This window comes from Lampetra fluviatilis, chromosome 4 (assembly GCF_964198595.1).
Source record: "Lampetra fluviatilis chromosome 4, kcLamFluv1.1, whole genome shotgun sequence".
NCBI classification, from domain to species: Eukaryota; Metazoa; Chordata; class Hyperoartia; order Petromyzontiformes; family Petromyzontidae; genus Lampetra; species Lampetra fluviatilis.
This window is the reverse complement of record NC_136278.1, coordinates 2,453,470-2,476,748: the sequence shown is the minus strand read 5'-3', so window position 1 is coordinate 2,476,748 and position 23,279 is coordinate 2,453,470. Positions and strand designations below refer to the sequence as shown.

The window sequence follows — 23,279 nt, the reverse complement described above, 5'->3', positions numbered from 1 at the left end:
ACTCACACGCGCGCGCGCGCGCGCACACACAAAATAATAACCGTTGAAATAATTGTTGCCATTTTCCATGACCTTATACACAAGGCTTGTGTTTAAAATAGGCATCACAAGATTCCGTCATTTATTTATTTCGAATTTTATTTTGTCACGCTGCCTTTTCTGTTCCACCGTTTACGGATGATTGGGATCGAAGCCGCTCCCCCAACGAACGGTGTTGGTTTTAGCTTGGCAGTGTTGAAGGCATCCCACATTCCGCATGGAGCCGAGCGGCGCTTGCCTTCGCGTAACGTTACAACCCTGGTTTATTTTTACACATTAATTACATTTCCTCGTTGATGTAATCATTACCGTTAAGCGCACGGCTAATGGTGGGTTCATTCATCACCGCGAGAGTGTCTGTTTCAAGTGAAGCGGTGGAGGAGGGGGGAACTCCCCCAACCTCCTCATCATATAAAAACCTGCATTGTCAGAACATCGCGTGTGCACTGGAGATGAACGGGAAGAGGGCCACTTCGTGCTACTTCACACGATGCTCGGAATTGCATTCATTTTCGCAAAGGCAATTGATTGTTGGTAAAGGCTAAGCCATTCATCACGGGTTGCATTTCTTTAAGGGTAGCAAAAGGATTCCTCCTGCTCTGCCTCATGGCCTGCTTAAATATTTCAGTTGACTGCTAACCTGTTGCTACCAATGCCCGTATTGAAATGTGCATCATCATTGACCGTAATCAGTCCCTTGCTGGATGAAGGCCTTTATAAGCATTTCATGGTACCGCGATGCAGTTTAGCTCCTGCACACGAGCCGTTATCATTGCTCCATCTCTGCAGTGGTTGTCCTGTTGGACACGGGTTATCCTCCTTTGGCTGCGACTCCATCATTAGTCCCGACCAACCGGCCATCATCATCCCTTTAAATGAAGCGTCGCGTTCACAAGTCCACTTAATTTCTTCACGGTCAATCTGCCGTCTCTTAAACTGCGTATATGTTCACGAATCCACGGTAACACAATAATCACTATCGACGTTCATTTGTGAAATGTTCATGCTACGTCAATGTGGAGTTCTTTTTTTTTTAATGCCACGCATTGCCCAGAAACTCACCCGAGGTGAGTTTGCAAGCACCAAGGCTACAAACACTTTCTTTCGATAACCAACGACAGCTGTGAGTCCAAATGTCAAATGAGCCGAGTTGTTTTTGGGACGCCGGTTTTTGAACTGTATATATATTTAAGTCGTCTGCTTTGAAAACGCATCTCTTTAAAGTGGCCTTCACTCTATAGTGTGGTCGGGTTGGCCCCCTGCTTCTGTTTTTGTTCTCCTGCTTGTCGTGCATCGCCCATTGGGATCCTAGGATGGAATTCGCAATTATACATTTCAATTATTATTATTATTATAGGGTTATTCGAGATGTCATCTGAGATGAATTTCTTTCAAATGTGGAAAACGTAAACGCGTTGAGACGATGTGAGCCGACAAAGGCTAGAGTTTTAAATTCACTCGCGTCCGGGCATGTTACCAATTACAATATCCGGCTGGATTAATAAAATATATACTTGAAAAATTAGTGGGGCCTTTTTAGAATTACTTTACTGATTGCCAAATTAATCTCTGTTCGCCAAGTAATAGCTAGTTAGCGAGGCACATTGTGCGATAATTTTTAAAGCTGGGAAATGATCTTTCTTCAACAAGTTAGTGAAGTTAACTGTGTCAATCAAACTAATTCAAATTGTGATGGCAGATTGTTCACATTCGTCCACACACACACACACGTCTTTTGTGAATTGCATTATCAACAATGATTCGTACTTTAAGAAAATATCGTTTTTTTTCTCAATAGTAATGATTTTAATTAATTTGTTAACGCCGTCACCAAGATCTGAGTTTATGGCTCTATTTGGTACACACTGATAAGTAGTGGCCTGTGCTAGACAAATGTGAAATACGCGTTACATAAGGTCATAAAATATTAATTTCTTACACACGGCAAGATAGTAATGGAAAACATTCTAAATGGGTCTGCGAACAGCGCGATGTTTATTTTCACGGAAGGCTACAGTGACATAAATGAGCGCGGTGTGTACAAAGAAACGAACCACAAACAGCGCGTCGCTACGAACAAGAGAAACACGTACGGTATAAAACACAACACAACCCATCCCTACCTTTTCTAGCGCGATACTTTCGCCTGGCCCCTAGAGTTATCGTTCCGATAACGCCACCCATCCCGGCTTGCTTGCAACGATCCGACACAGATTGCAGGTGAGCTCGACACACAAGCGACGCAGGCTCGCAACTCGCTCGCTCGCTCGCAAGCGCCGCAACAACGAGAGGGGTGGGAGGGGGGAGGATGGAGTACGCGCGCCGTGGAGAGGACGCGAGCGTGAGATGATTGCCACCCACCGGACGCGCCCCCCCCCAACACCTCACCGCCCCCCACCGCCTGCTATTTTGCAGTCGCTGCGGTGCTCCCAGTCTCCCGCACCACACGCCCGCGCGCGCTATCCCCTTTCCCGGTCTCACCCGCCGAACCCCACCCACAACAACAACCACCGCCACCACCCACCCCGCTCCCTTCCCTTCCAAGCCGAGCTGCGAGCTCTTCCATGAAGGGTGCTCCCTCCCTCTCTCCCTCTCCCTCCCTCTCTCTCTCTCAGCGAGAGTCACGCACAGCCAGCCACCTGATGCGCGCGCCCTTCGGCTCAAACGAATGTGCTCGTCAAAGCCAATTAAATCGGCGTTACCGGGAGAAGCGCTATAAAAATACCCCCAAAATCATCTCCTTTTCCGACCACCCACCCCGCGTTTTCATCACTACCACCAACACCATCATATCATCACCACCACCAAATCATCACCACCACCATCACCACCACCATCATATCATCATCACCACCACCACCATCAGATCATCACCACCACCATCATATCATCATCACCACCACCACTATCATCATCACCACCACCGCCACTATCATCACCACCACCACTATCATCATCACCACCACCACTACTATCATCATCACCACCACCACCACTATCATCATCACTACCACCACCACCACTATCATCATCACCACCACCACTATCATCATCACCACCACCACCACTATCATATAATCATCACCACCACCACTATCATCATCACCACCACCACTATCATCATCATCACCACCACCACCACCACTATCATCATCATCATCACCACCACCACTATCATCATCATCATCACCACCACCACTATCATCATCACCACCACCACTATCATCATCATCACCACCACCACCACCACTATCATCATCATCATCACCACCACTATCATCATCACCACCACCACCACCACTATCATCATCACCACCACCACTATCATCATCACCACCACCACCACCACTATCATATAATCATCACCACCACCACTATCATCATCACCACCACCACTATCATCATCATCACCACCACCACCACCACTATCATCATCATCACCACCACCACTATCATCATCATCATCACCACCACCACCACCACTATCATCATCATCACCACCACCACTATCATCATCATCATCACCACCAACCATCATATCATCATCATCTCATCACCGCCGCTGACTATAGGAGACGTGTCCTGCATCTTGATGACGTCAGTGGCTCGCACATCAAATGAACTGCACAGCAGCAAAGCGGTGCAGCGCAATGAGATGATGGTGGGGGTTGGGGGGTCCCACGATGAGTGTTTTTGTTTTTTGTTGTTGATAAATGGTAACCCGACTTGACCGCCCTCCTGGTAGTGGCACGAACACAGACGAGGTAGTTTAACACGTAGGCTTTCGCGACCAATATCATTCATACGTTGATTGATTAACCCCCCCACCACTTCGCGCAAGAAGAGCGCATAACAGTTGTGGACTTCTACACAAATCTGGCTGTCGCCTGATGAAGCTAGTTGTAATTACTGACGAAACGTCGTACTCAGATGGTAAATGTTGTGGCTTGGCTCTCCAACACACCAGTGTGCTGTACTAGTGATGAATTGGCCACGTTCTGTTTACGGGACAACCCTTACTAGTTGTCTGTGTCGGATGGTGGTGGGTTTTAACGACACATTTATATATTTACGCGATGTAACCCAACAAAACCTGTATTATGGACATACTATGTACTATACGTACAGCTATTGTCAATTGTTGTTGTGGGGCCCTCCTCCCCCCCTCCTCCCCCCCCTCCTCCCCCCTAAAAGATGACGAGGTAGAACGTGAGAAAAACTATGATAAGTAGAAGATTCCATGTAAACATTGCAACAATTCAATCCTGAAAAAAATGGAAAATGGAAAAGCTTGAGCTTACATTTAGAACTTGTTGGAGGGGCTTATCCTGCCTTAGTGACAACGACTTGCATTTGACCACACAAATCTGGTTACACTCTTATCGGTGCACATGAAAGTGTTGATGGTGATACTGTCCGTGTGTCGTTGTTTTAAAACGTTTTTTTACTTGATAATTATATATATATGATGACGTTCCGGCTTTTTTTATTCTGTGTTTACCATTAAAATCGTGTTAATGAAGTCGAGAAGCGTTACGTCCCAGCAGTGGCTCTGCACTGTAAAGGTGTTACCCAGTCAATTATCGGTTGCGTTCTTTTCTATGCATAAATTACTGCATCGCAAAGGTCGTGAATGATTAAATGGCTCTTATAATTGATTTTACTTATTTGCCGACGGCGGTTGTGCCATTTCCTCTTTAGAGTGCAAAAACAAGGAATTTCTTCTCTCCAACAAAACCAAAAATTTCCATGAAAATTTAGAATACGGAGGATTTTGGATGTAAATTAGCAGACTTGATGCCATTATTGGAAGTAGTAAATATGGTAACGATGGCGTTACAATGGGTTCGAGGTCATAAGCTAGCTAGAGACATTGCATACTGACTGGTAATAAAATTACGTGGCCGTGGGCAGGACACAACGCTGGAAGATATAATCAGAATCTTTCTACTGGAGAAATCCGATGAGCTATGAAGCTCTTTTCCACATTTGTCCAGATAATTAAATGGTCATTGGTAGAGATTGATGATGGAGTGAGTGGCAGACAGCAAGGGAAGAGACATGGATAGGACGTCTATCGTAGAGATAGAGCAAGTGTCTTTTTCCCATTCCTCGCTTTATGATGCCAATGTGTTCATGAGCTAAATGCCAATATCGAAGTCTGCTGGCCACGAGAGGGCTTCAGGAGAGAAGAGCTGGTGTTCGTTTTGCTATTTCTCCATCGATAGATCAATGAAATGAACTCATGGGCAGATGCGAGATGGATTTTTCCATCACCAAAGCCGTGAGAGATGGCGACTGCCCGGGCAAGCCTCAATTTAGCAGTGGGTAGATCTTGGCCGATGATGATGATTACGATCATCGATGGTGATGTGAGCATAGGGAGAGCGTGGCAAAAGCTGGATGGCGCTGGCTGAGTTGCACGAGCGAGTGTTGGTGTGTGGCCGAGCGCTCGTGATTTGTATGCTTACAGGATGCTCGCTTTGCGATACGAGACCCAGCGGAATGAGTGACTGACCCCTGACTTGCCCCGAATGGGTTCGGGGCCACGTCGCGTCCACACACCCCTCTCACCCCCCACGGTTATCTTCTGGTCAGGTAAATTGTTTTTCTTCATTTCGCTCCCCAGGGCGATATAAATGCAGGGCATGGCTCCTTTCTCATTCGCTGTTGTAATGGCGAAGCGTAATCGTCTCTCCTATTAGGATTGTTATTACTCAAGACGATTTCCCAACAAAGGCGTGACTTGCTTGATGTCGAGTGGAGGAAGTGGAAATCAATGCCCCCCCCCCCCCCGCTTAATGCAGCTGGGATGCTTCGTCTCGTAATTACAGTTATCATTACGCCGTGAAACAACGGTTCGCATATTATTGGATTTCACTTTTCGCAGCACATTTAGATATTTCGCGCACGTGTACACACACACGCGCGCACGCCTACGGAAACGCGCACGTGCAGAGGTTTTTAGATGGACAACCTGGTTAGGGCGGTGGGGTAGGCGATACCAACAAACACAAGAGCTCTACTGTTGAATTGCCATGCTCACTCATCTCAGCCCGTGCCTTATTTTCGATTGAAGTGTAACGCATTGTGCACGAGATGATACAAGTACTGTACAGAACAATACATTCTGCTGCAGTGCCCTCTGCTGTCTGATCATGCAGCGACCCAGCCTCTGGAGTGGCAGTCACCCCCCCCCCCCCCCCCCGTTTACCTTCTGAGATCTTGATGAGATCAATGCAACATTCTGGTTTTGTTCGATCCTAGCCGCATTTTTGTTTATAATTGTTAAATTGTTGTCAAACTCCCACCCACTCCCCACCTTTGTCAATCCTCTTGATAAATGAAGCCATTCCCTGGCCATCCCAGTTGTAAGGCTCGACAAAAGGGGGTTTCGCGTGGAACTTATTGCGAGCGAGCTGTTTTCATTTCACGTCCCAAAATACTTCCGACAAATTGTCCACAAAAAAACAACAGCGTTCCAGGAGCGGTGCACGTTGTAAGGGGGAGGAGAGGTATATACGGGGACATGATGCATGTGTGTGTGTACACTTCTGTGTACACGTGTGTGTGTGTGTACACGTGTGTGTGTGTACACGTGTGTGTACACGTGTGTGTGTGTACACGTGCGTGTGTGTGTGTGGGGAGCGTTAGTGTAGCGGTAAGCGCGCTGCGCCATGAACCCGGCGGTCCGGGTTCGTTTCACGGCCAACACCAGTGACGGTTATCTGAAGCGGTCTTGGGCCTCCCCTAGGTCAACTCAGACTCAAATGAGTACCCGGTGCGGTGTGTAAACATCGCCACTGGGGAGACAAAGGCGGTCGGGCGTGGTGCTGGCCACCCACCTCCTCGTGTACCGTTCCGGTCTTCATAGGTGCTCGCTAACAGCACTTGCCCAAACAGTCTGTTCAATAATAATCGGGGAAATCTTTGTCTTTGCTTTGGCGGGAGGCGGTAGCATCCCAATAAACACGCGACACGCTTAAACCATCGACCTCCAACCAACGTGCTCGTGTTTACTGGGATCTTCCAGCGAGACTCCACGTGTTTACTGGGATCTTTCAACGAGACCGATCGCTCCAGTCGCGAGTGCTGTCAAGGGGACCCCGCCGGCCCGTTAGGGGCCCACTGAGACGCACGGCTCCCCACGGTGGCGCGGCTCCTCCGCCTTGTTACCTTCCACCGCTCCGTCGTTAAAATTCCCATTATTTCCCGGCGTCTCCGTGGCAACGCCGCTGAACCAAAAAAAATATATTCCGTGATTCTCTAAGGGCACTCCCTCGCGCTCGCTACACCCGCGTTGCCCCCGGGGGGTTTTGTCCGCGAAATGGAAATAAGCCAAGACGCGTTTAGCCCTTCGTGACGTTGTTTGAATTTGTTTAAAGGGCCTCACGCAACGCATGATAAGAATGTGTTCACGGTTGGGTAGGAGGGCAACGATTGTATTGTTTTTTTTTCAATGAAATTGTGTTAAAACTGTCAGCGAGTGTCGCTTGCTTGTCTGCTGCATTCGTCCATGCTGGGTGGGCAAGAAATTCCAAACGGCCGTTAATTCTGCGTGTAATGTGGCGTCTCATTTTGTACGAGAGATGTTCAGACGAGAAGGATTCCACTCAAGAGCGGACGTGCAGCGATGAGATGAATTCTCGTGCGGGCGATCGATGGATTGTTGGCAGCGTTGGACCCGTGATGAGTGATGGTGACGGGATTAGGGGAGGCCTTCATCCAGCAGTGGATGGATCATGGCCGTTGCGGCTTCTGAGGATGATGACAGCAAAGTAATTTTATTATAAAACTAAATGTGTTGAATGGTCTTTAGCGCAGAGATCAAAGACAAGACAACTGCCGTGACTTTGAAGCGAGTACTTCACTAGCAAGGTGATACATATTTCATGGGAGGAAATTGCTGTTGCCAACCAATAACAAAATCATGGCTCTTCCACAAGGGGGCAAGATTAACCAACATCCTGGGCATTGTCGAGACGTAAGATGTTACAGTAGTAGTTGTAGTAATCTACGTAGTTACGTGCACAGTAATACCACGTATTATACTTTATATAAGCGAACATTATTCAGGCGCAATTAATATTATTCTGATCCAACATATGAAACATTATGCATTTAACATCAAAATAAAATTCCCCACACGTACACTATCCCTCATCACGACGTTATAATGGATGATGCACTGGGCTCCATCAACACACGCGCATTTGATTATGCAGATACAATGGGCATTAATTTTAATAATGCTTTCCATAATAGAGGCATTACGTCTACAGCACTGGCGAGACAAAGCCATAAAATAGGCCATCTTTGATGAAGACCAAACAGTTGCAAAGGACAATGCATACATCATCAAAGCCGTTTTGTTCGCATGTTTTACCACAAGTGTGTGCAGTGAATGCAGACTTGATGCCTTGCAATAGGTGTCTAATTTGGTGTTTAAACACATCAACGCATGCATTTATTGCCAGAAAGGGTAAATACTTTTATTTATTTATATAATTTTGATACTGGCAAAAAAAGGCTGCCGTAGATACAAGATGTTCGCTGCTTATTTTGTTTTCCCGCTGAATGCACGCCCGACTCAAACGACGGAGCAGCGTCTGTTTTCACAGTGGGTGGGGAGAGGGGAGGGCTCTGGAGTGGGGGTGGCCACACCAGAGTCACGTGATTCATGGGAGGCTTGAGCTGATTTTTGATATGTAGACATGTCGGATAATGATTACATTTGATTGTCAGGGAATATATCGAGTTCAGATTGAGGAGCTGTTAATCCAGCAATGGATTGATCATGGCTGCTGCAAGTCATTATTATATGTTCCCGCAGAAAGGAATATTTTTTTTATCCCACTACAGTATTTGTTTCCTGTAGCATTTGAACCAAATCACCCAGAATGCGCTCGATTGCATTTAGGTCTTTTAAAGCTAAGCAGGTTTGAGCCTGAAAATTTTGCTTGGAAGGGCGGTCACTATGACTAAAACAGGTGGAAATATTCTAGATTAGAAGTTTTCGTGACTGCAAGGGTGATTGGAAAGAAGTGTTATTGCGGTTTATTCCTGGCGATAGGGAGTGCTGTGTTGTTGCACTCATTGCGAATGCATAGCGTGCATACATATCATGCATTCATTCATAGAATTAATTCATTAATTCATCCGATTTATTTATTTATTTGACCCAACCTGTGGTGCACGGTAGCGTGATTCTGCGCTCCGCAGGCCGATATGTTGTCGGCAGAGGGCGTCATTCGCTCACAGCGAAAAGGAAACCGATTGTCCCCGCCAGATGCGGATTTTTAAGACGCAGTTTTGAAAACGGCCTACGACAAAACCCATCGATTGCAAACGCGACACATGCTCCATGGTCACACAGGTTTTCATTTCACGCCCTCATTGAAGCGGCAATGAGTTTGAACTTTTGGTTTCTCTGATCGAGGGTGCAGGAACGCGTGGAACATCTGCGATGGCGATGTACCGTACAGGCCATTGGTCTTCATGGTGGGAAAAAAGTTTAGACTTTACCCTTTCCGGCAATAGTAGAGGTGTTAAGATGTTCAAAAGGGTCCCAAAGACACATTGCCTGAATGTTTGCTACTGCTCATCATCATTATCAGCCGTGCAAAATCCACTGCCGGATGAAGGCCTACCCAAGTATGTCCTCCCTGCCCTTCACTGTCTCACGATGCAGCAATCCAAGTCGCTCTTGCACGTGAGCTGATCTCATTGTTGCCATTGATCTCATTGTTTCCATTGATCTCATTGTTCCCATTGTTCCAATTGATCTCATTGCTCCATAGTTACTGTGGTTGACTACTAGGGGTCACGTTCTCTCCGTTGGCTGCCACAAATAAATGAATATTCTATTATTATGTTTCACTGAGTCTCAAGACTATTTTCAGGAGCCTCCTGAAATCGGATTTTTGTCCAAATCCACTTCTGTTGTTCGGAGAGCCTGGAGACACGCCAGCGTGCATAAAGTAGGAAGAATCTCCTCGACAATAACACCTGGCAAGCCGTGATGGCCTACGAATACTGATCGCGCTCAAAGCCTGCTTACAGTTTGATATGGGGCACACTCAGGAAGGAGTTATTTTGGTCATTCCATGACAATGCAAATCAAAAACCTCTCTCGCTATATATATATAAAAAGAACGAAATTCAGGCTAACGGACCATCAGTAATGCACGCTGAGATCTATTTTGCAAAATTCGGTTTAAAAAAGAGCACTTGTTTTTGTTATCCGTATTTTATTAAACAGCGCTGGTTAAAATATGTAAAAGCACTGGCCACATGAGAACAGCACGGGAAAGAAATGCAATATTGAACACTAAAAGTGCACACAATGTTGGGACACGAAGCCATTACGCAGCGTCTCCGTTTGAAAAATGGATGGTGCAAAATGGTTGGCATGAATCAAGTTCTTACAGGCCAGGGCATCTATGCAAACGCGTTTGTCAACATGAAGCAGCGAGGGCAGGTTATTGTTAGTGTGGGCTGTCGCTTTCCAGTGTGGCGCCAGCCGCAGTACGGCTCCAAAGAACCGTCGTAAACATGCTACGTGTGGACCTGGTTATGAATACTCTAACGTATAGGGAAAAGGGGTCTGCGTTTATAGGGCGCTTAGATGGCACTGCGACTCCAAGCACCTTGCATCACACGTCATCTGAGGTCGAGCCCAGGACCCCGAGTGGCAGCTTGTCCCTGTACAGCACGAAGTGTACCCAGCATCTGCCTGAACATTGGTCATGCGTCTGTCGGTTGGAGGAAATGTCGCCCTGCGGTTTAACCAACTCAAGTATCGTGACCGATGAAGTGAAGAGGGCGGGGGGGGGGGTGTCTAAATTGGTGATTCGCTATTGCTTGGCAGGAACGGGTGGGTTAATGGGAAGGCCTGGGTGTCTGTGGAGGGTGAATTGGGTGGTGATGTGGGGAAGGGGGGGGGCACGAGTTTGTAATAAGGGAGTGAGGGGAAGATGATTGGAGGGGTCATACATTGTGGGGGGGGGGGGGGCTCTACCAGGATGCGGAGGGGTTTGGATTTGGGGGGGGGGGGGGGTGAAGAGGATGAGCAGCTGTTTTAGGTAGTTAAGCAGTTAAATCGTAGAAAATAAAAATATATATAGCTGCCGCGATTAATCTTCGTGTTTTTAAAGGATATGTTGGGTTAAGCGTTCACACACACTACTCTGACTTAGGTAGTCAGCCGGTTGTCGTTGTATTGTTGTACAACGTTGTGTTTATACGGCATCATTTGAATGTCTCAGTGTTTCTCAACTCAACCTTGTCATCTTCTACAAACATATAGAATTGTTCCATGCACTTGCCATAGTTCAAAATTGCATATGAGTGTTCAATAATGTGGATTCTGTACTGATACCAATGATACATTTGTGAGAAACATCCCTTAGTCTAATAAGGTATATTATTAGTTATTTCGGTAAAGTCACGTGGAAGGGAAATAATAAAAAAATATATTTGTATTATTTTATTATTTCCCTTCTACGTGACTTCAAAATAAATATATTTGTATTATTTTAGTATTTCCCTTCTACGTGACTTTACCGAAAGAACCAAGAATATTAATCCCTGCAGTCACGAAAGCTTTAAATAAAATTTAAGGTATATTATTGTTTTACTAACGCAAACAGAATCTGCGAAAGTCCTGGACACCTGCTGCAAAATGCCCTTGAATAGCTCCAGAGCACTCGACCGAGGACACGCAAAGGGCATCTTCTCGCACGCCAGCAAGCTCTCTGAATATTCATTGAGGCGTGTCCCTCCGAAGGTGAGCGTGCGTGCGTGTCGCGTCGCGGTAAACGGAGAGGTGAGAGTGCACGGGAGGGTCGTTCGGGACTGGAAGGAAGCGGGCAGAGTCGAGAGATGGGGGTGGGGGGTCAGGGTTGGGTTGGGGGGGGGAGGCACAAATCAATTGTACCGAGATGCGACATCAAGCGGCGCTTTGCAATAAGTGCGTGGGAGTGCAAGGGGACAACGCGGCGTGCCAGTGCACTGCGGAGGAGCGGGCACGGCGAGGCGTGGCTCGGGAGTGTCTGGGTCACGGGGATAACATTTCTGTTAAGCAGTGGTGCGACGATTCACTCGCCGCGTTCGTCTCTTGACACTGCCCCGTTGTCTCTGCGCCGAAGTAAATGCCATTTACCAAAACATCAGGCTCCTGCGGCGGAACCCAAAGGTGGTGAAACCCATATGTTGTAAAGACCGCAACAATAGACCAGGTGGCTGACGGAGGACACACGCAGACGGACAGAAAGTACGCTAGAGGCCTCTGATTGGTGCAGGGAGGCCTCAAAGGGGATTAGGTTAAGGCCTAGAGAATTGCAATAATTGGGAGAGAAATTCCAACGTAAAATGCGGGGAAAACGAGGGTGGACTGTCAGGATGGACTGTCAGGGTGAAGGGGGGGGATGGTGGACAGCCCTGAGAGCAGGAGGAGGACGAGGATTGGCTGAGAGAAATTGGGTGAGAGAGCCTTCGAGAAAAGGGGGCTCGAGGGATGTAAAAGGGGAGAGAGCAACGAGGGGAAGGGACGCTTGGAGACAAGACGAAGTTCGTGTGTCAAGAATCGAAGCGCGGGCCTAAAGAATAATGTTGTGTCCAGATTAAAGGCTCTTGTCGGCGTCACATCCCATATATGGCGAAACCCATATATAACACTGGTCAGGGGAGCAAGGCAATGAAATTGTAGATGTGAAAACAATCGATCGGTGAACGCGGAAATTAGTTTTTAGGACTTTTGAAACAGGATGTTAGATATCATAGAGTACACAAAGTGGCAGTTTCAAAACGAGGTTTCGCCGGGTTTGCTCATGAATGTGAGAGCTAAAAAGGCACTTTAAAGAATGTGTGGCCAGGTGCAATGTCCTGGAATGGCATTTGAGAGACCGAAAGAGGGACACGTGGATTGGCGAACATAGGCAAGTTAGAGATTGTCCTGTTAACTGTTGAGAAGAGTGTAAGCGTGCTTCGAGGGTTGGGCACGTGGCCACAAGAGAGACGATGTCCGTGAGTGGGGACTATAACGAGAGCGGCTGCCAAAGCGGGGGACGCAGATGAGCGAAAATGGAACCACCGTGGAGATGGAGCGGCGAGTTCACTGCACGCACGGGCGATGGATCGATCACGAGACTGTGACGGAAAGCTATGGGCTGGGTAATGCCTGCACCCAGCAGTGGATGGATCGTGGTGAATGATGATTGATAAACCAGATTTTGTTGTGGTCAACGCAGTCCCGTCATTTGACCATCTGCAAACAGTGCCATACAAAATCAGCTCCTTGGTCTTTTTGTTCAAGCGCTAAGGTTGCAGGAATAAGACTCGTGCTCCATTAAGGAATGGATATTTAACATCAGCTTTCGAAATGTGAAGATTTAAATTAAGTTTAAGTAAATTGAGATGCATATTTGTTGTGCGTTTTCCCAAAATAAATACATAACAAATCAAATCGTCGATATACGTAGGGAAGATTTTGAAAAAAAAGCAATAGCTTCAAGCACACAAACCATCTGCTTGGTTTAGATATGTGGATGACACATTTGTGGTCTGGCCACACGGCAAAGATACACTGAACGCATTTCTAAATCATCTCAACTCGCAAAACCCATCCATCCAGTTCACCACGGAAGTGGAAGCTGACAGAACCATTTCTGGATATTCTGCTCGGACGGGGTCGAAATGGTAACATAACACACAGCGTTTACCGAAAGAAAACGCATACTGACGCCTATCTGAATGCAGATTCACACCATCACCCCGCACAGAAATCTGCTCTTATCAAGACGCTCATTCATCGAGCTAAGAAAGTGTCAGATGGTGACAGTCTGAGAAGTGAAATTCAACATGTTAAAGAAGCACTGCAAATGAACGGTTACAATTATGCAATAATTAACAGGGCATTGAATACCAAAACTAAGTCAAATAACAAGAGCATTGAAACTGCCCAATTAATTGAAACGATCAAAATACTGTACATTGCGAGAGTAACTGATAAACTAGCCAGATGTTTGGAAAAACGAAACATCCTAGTCAGATTTGGCACGGTACATAAAATACAGAATTTAATATCTGGTACAAAAGATGTATTACCGAAGCTATCAACAGAAGGTGTGTATAGGATTAACTGCACGTGTGATAAATGTTATGTTGAGCAAACAGGACGAATGATCAGCACGAGACTAAAAGAACATCAGAGAAATATTAAATTCTCCCAAATGCAACTGTCAGCAGTAGCAGAACACGCGTGCCAACAAGGACACTCAATTGATTTGGATAGTGTTGAAGTTTTGTGCAATACTAGCTACTACTGGCCTAGACTATTTAGATAATCTATCGAAATAAAAAAAAAATCTAAATAACTTTAACCGTTCGGATAGCTACCGTCTTAGTGCTGCGTGGAAGCGAATCAACAAATAATCATTATTTAAATGCATGCCTACAAAGGGCAGCGTACTTCAATAGGGATAGACAGCAAGGACAAGTTCAAAGGGCTCGCATAATGCACATGCATCATGTACGTTGTCTCAGTAATCTCCCCCCATCATTGCGCAAGAGCGCAGAAGGGTGGTCACCACATCTACGCCTCTATATAAGGAACGAAGCAGGTGGACGTCTCCACATATCTGGCTGTCGCCTGATGAAGCTAGTTGTAATTACTGGCGAAACGTCGTACTCAGATTGTAAATGTTGTGGCTTGGCTCTCCAACACGCCGGTGTTGCTGTACTAGTGACGAATTGGCCACGTTCTGTTCACGTGACAACCCTTACTAGTTGGCTGTGTCGGGTGGTGGCGGGTTTTAACGACACATTTATATATTTACGCGATCTAACCCAAAAAAAACCTCTTATGGATACATTTATATATTATTGCTATTAAGCAACATATCTGAGTGTGAACTGGTCATGGCGCTTCCTTTCACCAATCCACACTGGCCATCCTGAATTAAGTTTGGTGAAACAAACCCCCCCATGCCTGACACGACACGAGGAAGCCTTCATCCAACGGTGGATAGACAATGGCGCATGATGGCGGTGAGATGTTGTTATGGGTTCCAGTGATCCTGGAAGCCACGTGTAGCCACTCCATTTAACAGCGTTGACATATATACCATCTATTCTTGAATGGATTCGCGACCCTGAATAATCACGATCCGTTCACTCATTGGGAGTCTGTGTGCGAGGAATCATTACGGTGGGGAGCGGTGGTGTGGCGGTTAGCGCGCTGCGCTACGAACCAGTGACGATTATCTGAACCCGTCGTGGGCCTCCCCTAGGTCGAATCAGCCTCAAATAAGTACCTGGTGCGGTGCGTAAACATAGCCACTAGGGAGACAAAGGCGGCCGGGCGTGGTGTTGGCCGCCCACCCCCATGTGTGCCGTGCCGGCCTTCATAGGTGCTCACTAACAGCACTTATTTTACTGAGTTACATATCTCTTTTTCAGAAGTGACCTTGCCAAAAATGATAGCTCAATAGAGTAGCTTATCACGTAGACATTTATAGCGGTCAAATACTTCAAACGAACGTTGATTCTAAATGTGGAGCGAAAAACCGGAGGACCCGGAGAGAAATCCACGCGACCACGGGGAGAGAGAAACACGCAAACTCCAAATGCGCAGGCGTCAGGGTCGGGATTGAACCCACGGCCTCCTGTATACCGGGCGAGGTAGTTAACATCTCCGAGCCACCGTGATGATGATGATGATGAGAGAGAAACACAACCTCCAAATATTCAGGCGTCGTAAGGAACCCACGACTCCTGTATACTAGGCGTGGTAGTTAACATCTCCGAGCCACCGTGATGATGATGAGAGAGAGACACAACCTCCAAATATTCAGGCGTCGTAAAGAATCCACGACCTCCTGTATACCAGGCGTGGTAGTTAACATATCTGAGCCACCGTGATGATGATGATGATGATGATAGAGAGACACAACCTCCAAATATTCAGGCGTCGTCAGGAACCCACGACCTCCTGTATACCAGGCGAGGTAGTTAACATCTCCGAGCCACCGTGATGATGATGATGATGAGAGACACAACCTCCAAATATTCAGGCGTCGTCAGAAACCCACGACCTCCTGTATACCAGGCGTGGTAGTTAACATCTCCGAGCCACCGTGATGATGATGATGATGAGAGAGAGACACAACCTCCAAATATTCAGGCGTCGTAAGGAACCCACGACCTCCTGTATACCGGGCGAGGTAGTTAACATCTCCGAGCCACTGTGATGATGATGATGATGAGAGAGAGACACAACCTCCAAATATTCAGGCGTCGTAAGGAACCCACGACCTCCTGTATACCGGGCGAGGTAGTTAACATCTGGCCACCGCGGCGCCCTCTAAAATCAGCTGCCCGCTGCCTTTTAGCGCGATTGTCAAAGACGCAGAAGGGGGGAAAGGAAGCAGCGGCGGGGGGGGGGGAGACCTTGCGTCACGAGGCCAATGGCTGTCGTGTGTCGCAGCGCAGGCGTGAAATCGAATGGCGCATCCCTGAGCTGTGAATGCTCCGTCCACAGCGAGAGCTTATCTCGCCTGCACTTTCTCAAAAAGGCTGCCCGCGCAGCTTATCGGGAAAGCTTGCCAGCGTTTCAACAGCCCATTGCTTTGGGTCCATTTACCAAGAAAATAAATGGTAGAGAGAAAATAAAATAACTCGAGGCGTAAAAAAATCAGTCCTCTTTAGTTCTAGATTTGAAGCTTTCGTGACTGCAAGGATTCATACTCTTAGGTTTTTTCGGTAAAGTCACGTAGGTAAAACAATTATAAATTACTAAAAGTAATAATATAAATAAAATAAGGCGCTCTTCTTCCCCCCTCCAACCCAGCTTAAATATACGCTCCAAGCTTGGTGGTGTTTCATTCTTCAGCTGAGGACGGCTGCTTGCGTTGTGGCCGAAACGTCGTGAGAATTATTTTATTATGTTTTATTTGTTATTATTTTATTACTTCCCTTCTACGTGACTTTACCGAAAGAACCAAGAAGATGAATCGCTGCAGTCACGAAAGCTTTAAATCGAGAAATAAAATAATTTATTATCAATAAAATAATTTATTATTTTATTGATTTATTATTTTATTTTATTGCTGTTAATACTTTTAGTAATTTTATTTTTTTACCTACGTGACTTTACCGAAAAAACCTAAGAGTATATAGTCCTCTTTAGCATGAATCTGCTGGTTGAAGGTCTCCGTGTGTCACGTTGGCCACGGAGCTTGTTTGAAGGGATAAGGCCCAGGTTGAGAAATGACTCGCCACTGTCAGTCGTGGCCGGGAATCGAACTCGGCCAACATCCCATCTCGTGATGCACCCCCCTCCTCCTCCTCCTCCTCCATCGGCAGTGCGACGTCTCTCATTTCCGCACCTCCGATTAGCGCGGTTACTACTAAGTAGGGTGCGAAAGAAGTTCAACATACACACATACGGTGGTACATTGTGCCGCTTACCGGATCAGATCCGTGGATTTTTACCCTCGGTACGTTTTGGGGATTCGCGGCACGCGCGCATGTCGGCTTCCGAAGAAAGTTTTACGATCCAAACAAATGGACCGTGCGTCTAAGTGAGCGTGTTTACATTCTGGCTCTGCTTTGTGGGTGGGAGCTGAGCGGGTGGCCAGGGACTCCAGTGGGCATGCGGAGCCGCTGTTTGCTCTGCCACAGCAGCGAAATGTCGCTTCTACTCTTGCTAAAGCCTGCAATTTAGCCCGCACGCTGCAGCCCGTCTGTCAAGTTGTGCACGGCTCCACAACTCCGTGGAGAGGGCCTAATTAGAGTGTGCCACGGTGAGGATCAGACCGCTCTTGTGCAAAGCAACGGCGGAAAACAGAGGATGTGATGTCCATTTTAATGAAATTTTAAAAAAGTTACCGTTAAATGCTCTATGGTTCTTTAGCTTGTGTTGCGGTCGACACGCCGTGATGTTTTTATAATTTATAATTCACTTTATTTTCATTTGAATTTTTATTATTTTATTGCAATTTTTTCTATCTACGTGACTTTACCGAAAGAACCATAGAATATGAATTCCCGCAGTCACGAAAGTTTTAAGTCAAAATTTACCGTTAAATGTGATATAGGACGCATGTTTCAAATGCTTACATTTGGTGGAGACGTTTTTTGTTTGTTAATGTGTACGCAAATAAGAGCTTAGATGAATTTACAGGGCCTCTGTCATTCCACTGCTGGATGAAGGCTTGCCCATGCAGTTTCGGTCATGGGGACCGTTAGGCCATAGTAATAGGTTTTTACCCTTTAAACTGGTACAAAACTGGCACCTTTATACAAGGCATCATGTTTGCAATAACCACAACACAAGCAGTCAAAATGCAAACAAAAAGAAACAACTCTAATGATGATGATAATGATATGCACTGTCCTTGAAGTTGATTGGTCCACACCCAAGACAGCTTTTCTTAGAGCCTAGTGTCCACTGGTGTTGGACCAGATGACGCCAATAGGCGTACCAGTTTAAAGGGTAAAGGGTAAAAACCTATTACCTATTACTATATTTTGCCACTGGTAAAGGAGGTCTCATAGTGTAAACGTTAGGCCATACTTCACTACTCTGGTCAGTCAGTTCATGTTGATACGCTTTGGTCCTTTCGGTAAAGTCACGTAGGTAGAAAATAATAGATGACGACGTTTCGATCGCAACACAAGCAACCGTCATCAGGTGAGACAATCACAGCATGGGAACTGCTGAAGCAGGGTCTTTTTATTTCCATTATTTTATTGTACCCTGGACTGGTTTAGATATCACTCGTTAGCGATATTACCCATGGCTCGCAATCGAACTTGGGTTCATAGTGCAGGGTGATGACCCCTGTCATTTTCCACGAGCACTCTCAGAGGTGGGACAAAGTCATTGTTATGCAAGTCCAAGTCGAGTCGCAAGTCATCAAATTCATGACTCGAGTCTGACTCGAGTCCAAGTCACATGACTCGAGTCCACACCTCTGAGCACTCTCTATCGAGCTTATGTCCACCTCTTAATTTCTTCATTTTAATCTCAGTCTGCCTGCCATAATTACCCTCGGTACGCACACTAATTCTACTCTTTTCCATTTGTGTCCCTCCTAACAATTATAGAAAATGTGTACTTGACTTTCACTTTGCCCATATGTATTGTTAACCCCACTTTGTCGGCTCATTTGTTGAATAATTATAATTACAATGACATCTTGACACGTCCAAATACGCGCCAATGTAGTCTGCAGCCTGTATTCTTTTTGGAAATGTTGCAAACATAATTAAAATTGTCGTACTTTCTCGAACAATAACAAGCTCACCGCTTTGCATTGTGTGCATCTTTTGATGAGTTTCGTTGTGCCGATCTAATTCCCAGTGAGAGCTTTCAGGTTTTTAATCGGACGATCATAATTGCGTTTCAGTACGCTTGGAGTCTATGCAGGCCTAACTTTTTTTTCCGTTGGCGGTTCTTACGTAATTAACTTCGCACACCTGGGAATCATCTCAATAATAGCGGTAATTACCAATTCCCCAGAGAGCTGTCAGCAATAATCACTGCAAACAATGAGGCTTTGGGTCCACGTCGGCTATCCCCTTCATAACAATGCCCAGGCTCCCGCAAAAAAACAAAGGTGCCCCTTATAGCCTTAACAGAATGTTGGTGCAAGTGCTGTTGGCGAGCATCTGTAGTGGCTGGCACGGCACATAAGCAAGAGGGTGGCGAGACCAGAACCATGCCTGGCCACCTTTGTCTCTCTAGTAGCGACAATCACAAATCACAACACAAAGAAAAAGATCCCCCATATAGCCTTAACAGACTGTAGGGGCAAGTGCTGTTAGCGAGCCCCTAAAAAGGCTGGTACGGCACACGCGTGGTGGGTGGTCAACACCACGCCCGGCCGCCTTTGTCTCCCCAGTGGCGATGTTTACACATCGCACCAAGTACTTATTTGAGGCTGAGTCGACCTAGGGGAGGCCCAGGACCGGTTCAGATAATCGCCACTGGTGTTGGCCGTGAGCGGGAATCAAACCCGGGTCGCCAGGTTCGTAGCACAGCGCGCTAACCGCTACACTACCGCTCCCCACTCCACCACCGCTCCCCACTCCACCACCGCTCTCCACTCCACCACCGCTCCCCACTCCACCACCGCTCCCGACTCCACCACCGCTCCCCACTCCACCACACACACATGCAGCCAGCCACATACAGAAGAGAAATAACTTTGCTTAATGGAATAGCAATGTGTAAGTCTAGCAACTTACCGTTTTCCCACACTGTGATTTGTGTTATTTTTTTATGATAGTGCCCTGATTACGTCTGTCTGGTGAATGCGTAGTATCTGTTCCTGTTGTTGCTTGTTTCCACACAAATTGCATTCACTGCACCCTGAATGTATTTGTTGAACAAAATATAATATACAAATACATATTTACACGAGACGCAATTTTTTTTGTAAAGATACACACATTTTTGACCATCTGACTGATTTCTCAAACATTTTTTGTGTTTAATATCTGCCGCATATTTAAAAAAATCCATTGAATTAAGATCCACTTTGTGACTTTGCACCGCACGGTCAAGACGTCAAGCTGGCCTGTGCCAGTGATGCGTCCGAACCTCGTTCAACCCTTTCTACTGCTAGATTCCTCATCTATTTTACAGTACCACCTTGCCTGTATGCACTTATGTATGTATGTTGAAATTATTTCGCACCGCGCGTAGCCAACCGTGCGTATAAGAGGTGCGGGGGAAGAACAACACACTAAACGCAAAAAAATAAGTTCTAAAGAAATTACTTTTCAATCCAGATTTAGAAGTGCATCGCTGCAGTGGCTTCCGAATATTGGAAGGGAAGAGCGTTCCAGACGGCTGACGAAGCGCATTTGCGATGCAATGATCGTTTTTATTCGCTGGCGAGCCAAGAGCCGTTGCATGATAATGAATAAAAGTCCTCCAAGTGTGGCGCTCCCCCACACGTCGTTACAGTGTCTGTGGAATGATGGCTGGATTCACAGGCGGCGTGGCACCGCGCATGGACTAACACTGTGAATTGAACACATCGGTCCATCAGTGTGGAATGTCCCTGTCCACTCCGTATGCCAATTACAAGTTCACGTATAGTAATGCCCGGTCACTGGCTTGGCACGTGACCACTCCCAACAATAATGTCGATCTAAGTTACCCAGGTAAAATTTCTCACTGAGTCGCAAGACTCAGTTTTCGGGAGGGGCCTGCACTGAGATGTTTGGACGATTCCATTTTAAGTGTTGGGTATTTGTAAGGAAACCAGACTACATGGAGAAAGACAAACAAATATGAGTGGGACGGCACAGATAATGTACCTGTCTTGTGAAATCGAATGTATCAATTATGGACTGAACCAATTGCTACCCTGCCATATTCTGGCCACCTCATAGCCCCATGCTTTACAACACCTGGTATTGCACACTGGTGGCCCGTCACCCCAATACATACTTTAACACATTCCTGCGGAGGGAGCTGATAGGAACGTTGGGTTGCTCGGGTCAACAGCGGCGTAGTGTATTCCGCAAATATGGCCGACTGTGCGGGCGGGCACAAGTCGGCGTGAGTAGGTTAAACGTTGAGTTTTATAAGGGCACCACTGGGTGACCAGCCCCTCCCCTCCCACCCCCCACGCAGCCCCACCCTCCCCACCCAGCCCCTCCCCACCCTCCCCACCCTCCCCTCCCCACCCAGCCCCACCCCGCCCATTTTTGGATGGACGACGGACGGACACAATAATCCCCTGTGGGCTGGTGTAACCAGGAGGTTCCTACCAGTATTAGCCTTTTGACATTGATGGCAAGTTGGTCGGAGACCAAATTAAATTGAATACCTCCCCAGTTGTTGAGCACATGAGGGGCAAGGCTCAGTTGGAATAACTTTGTGTGGATTTTATGGATAGGATTTCATTCACAGCTTAATTCAGTGTGGTGGAGGACTATGGCCCAGTGGCCTCGCCATACAGAAATGTGAGCCCCGGGCATCTACAAATACATCTCTCAAATGATGAGAAAGGAAGAAACCTCAGCACCATGCCCCTAACTCCACAGTGCTCGCCCATCAATCCAGATCATGGGGTGCGGTGATTATTTGTGCAATATGATTGTTCAATCGCACCGATGCATGTTGATGCATTATGCATGAGCGTGACCGTGGTATTATAATCAGAAGCCAAGTTTGAACATTTTAATGAAATAAACGCTTTTTGTCGTGAAGCTTAAAAAAAACTGTCTTGCTTAAACATTGAAACAGACGCAAGGAACCGCTGCAAAGCAATCGCGTTTAATTACTCTTGTCACGAGGTAAGCCGCTGGAAAATACGTGAGTCATGCTGGGTGGTGTTTTTTTTTTAACGAGAAAAGTCTTTATATATATTGCAAAAAAATTGCATCATTACAGTCAAAGCACAGATTTGTTTTTTTAACGTGGCCCGAATAGTGGGGGCATAACGATTCAGTGTGTGGCTGACAGGTGCACGCAGGGCTCGGCATGCAACATCTCTTTGGGGATGCAATAATTAAAACGAAATTGTTTAAATTATTAAGCGCAGCAGAATCGCAACGGGAACTCATTTGTACCAGGGACACATCCTCAATGCAAAAAAAAAAGATCCTGTCTTCAGTTTGCTACCTTATTAGTTATGACAAGCCAATATACATAAACCTTAGCGCGTGGAGATGGTTTGAAAGGATTTTTTTGTCAACATGCTGGGAATTTTTTTTTTTATCTCAAAAGAGACTTTACATTTAGGACCAATTTATTAATTGCGTGTGCGTGTATACATAGCTGCCGTTATATGAAAGTTTTTTTTTTAAATCTGCTCTTTTGAAAGTGTACGAAACTCAGATGTGATTATAAATCATCGATGCGTGGTTCACGAGTCTGTATCAATCTGCGTGTTCTCTGTGAAAGCCACCACCTGTTCTCGCTGCCAATGTGTTCTGGGAAACTCGATTCGCAGTGCGGATAATTCTTGCACACTTCCTTTTGAGCTTCGTTTCTACGTCATGTGCTTGTTTTGGCCTCTAGTTTTTGTTACATATAATCTTAAGAGTTTAAATTCACACTTTATATACGTGTATATATAAAAATACAATAATGTAATTGCATATTACTCTTCTATTGCCGCATAATAATAGTATCTAATTTGTGGTATTCACGCCTTTTCGTATAGCATAGGGACTATCACTAAAGCACTGCTCATGGTTGATAGATTCACGGGATA

The 23,279-nt window shown here is 46.2% G+C and overlaps 1 protein-coding gene across 3 annotated transcripts in view; it reads right to left on the bottom strand.

The window, feature by feature from the left end:
- The window catches only part of LOC144931475 (A-type potassium channel modulatory protein KCNIP2-like), a 123,301-nt gene that overhangs the window by 64,181 nt on the left and 35,841 nt on the right, over positions 1 to 23,279 (bottom strand). The window contains exon 1 of one of the 3 annotated variants that reach the window (XM_078855326.1): positions 2,163 to 2,376. The exons of the other annotated variants lie outside the window; for them this stretch is intronic. Coding sequence (XP_078711452.1) covers positions 2,163 to 2,223 — 61 coding nt within the window. The 5' untranslated portion in view covers positions 2,224 to 2,376. Of the gene's footprint in view, positions 1 to 2,162; positions 2,377 to 23,279 lie in introns of those variants that run through there. 3 annotated transcript variants of the gene reach the window in all.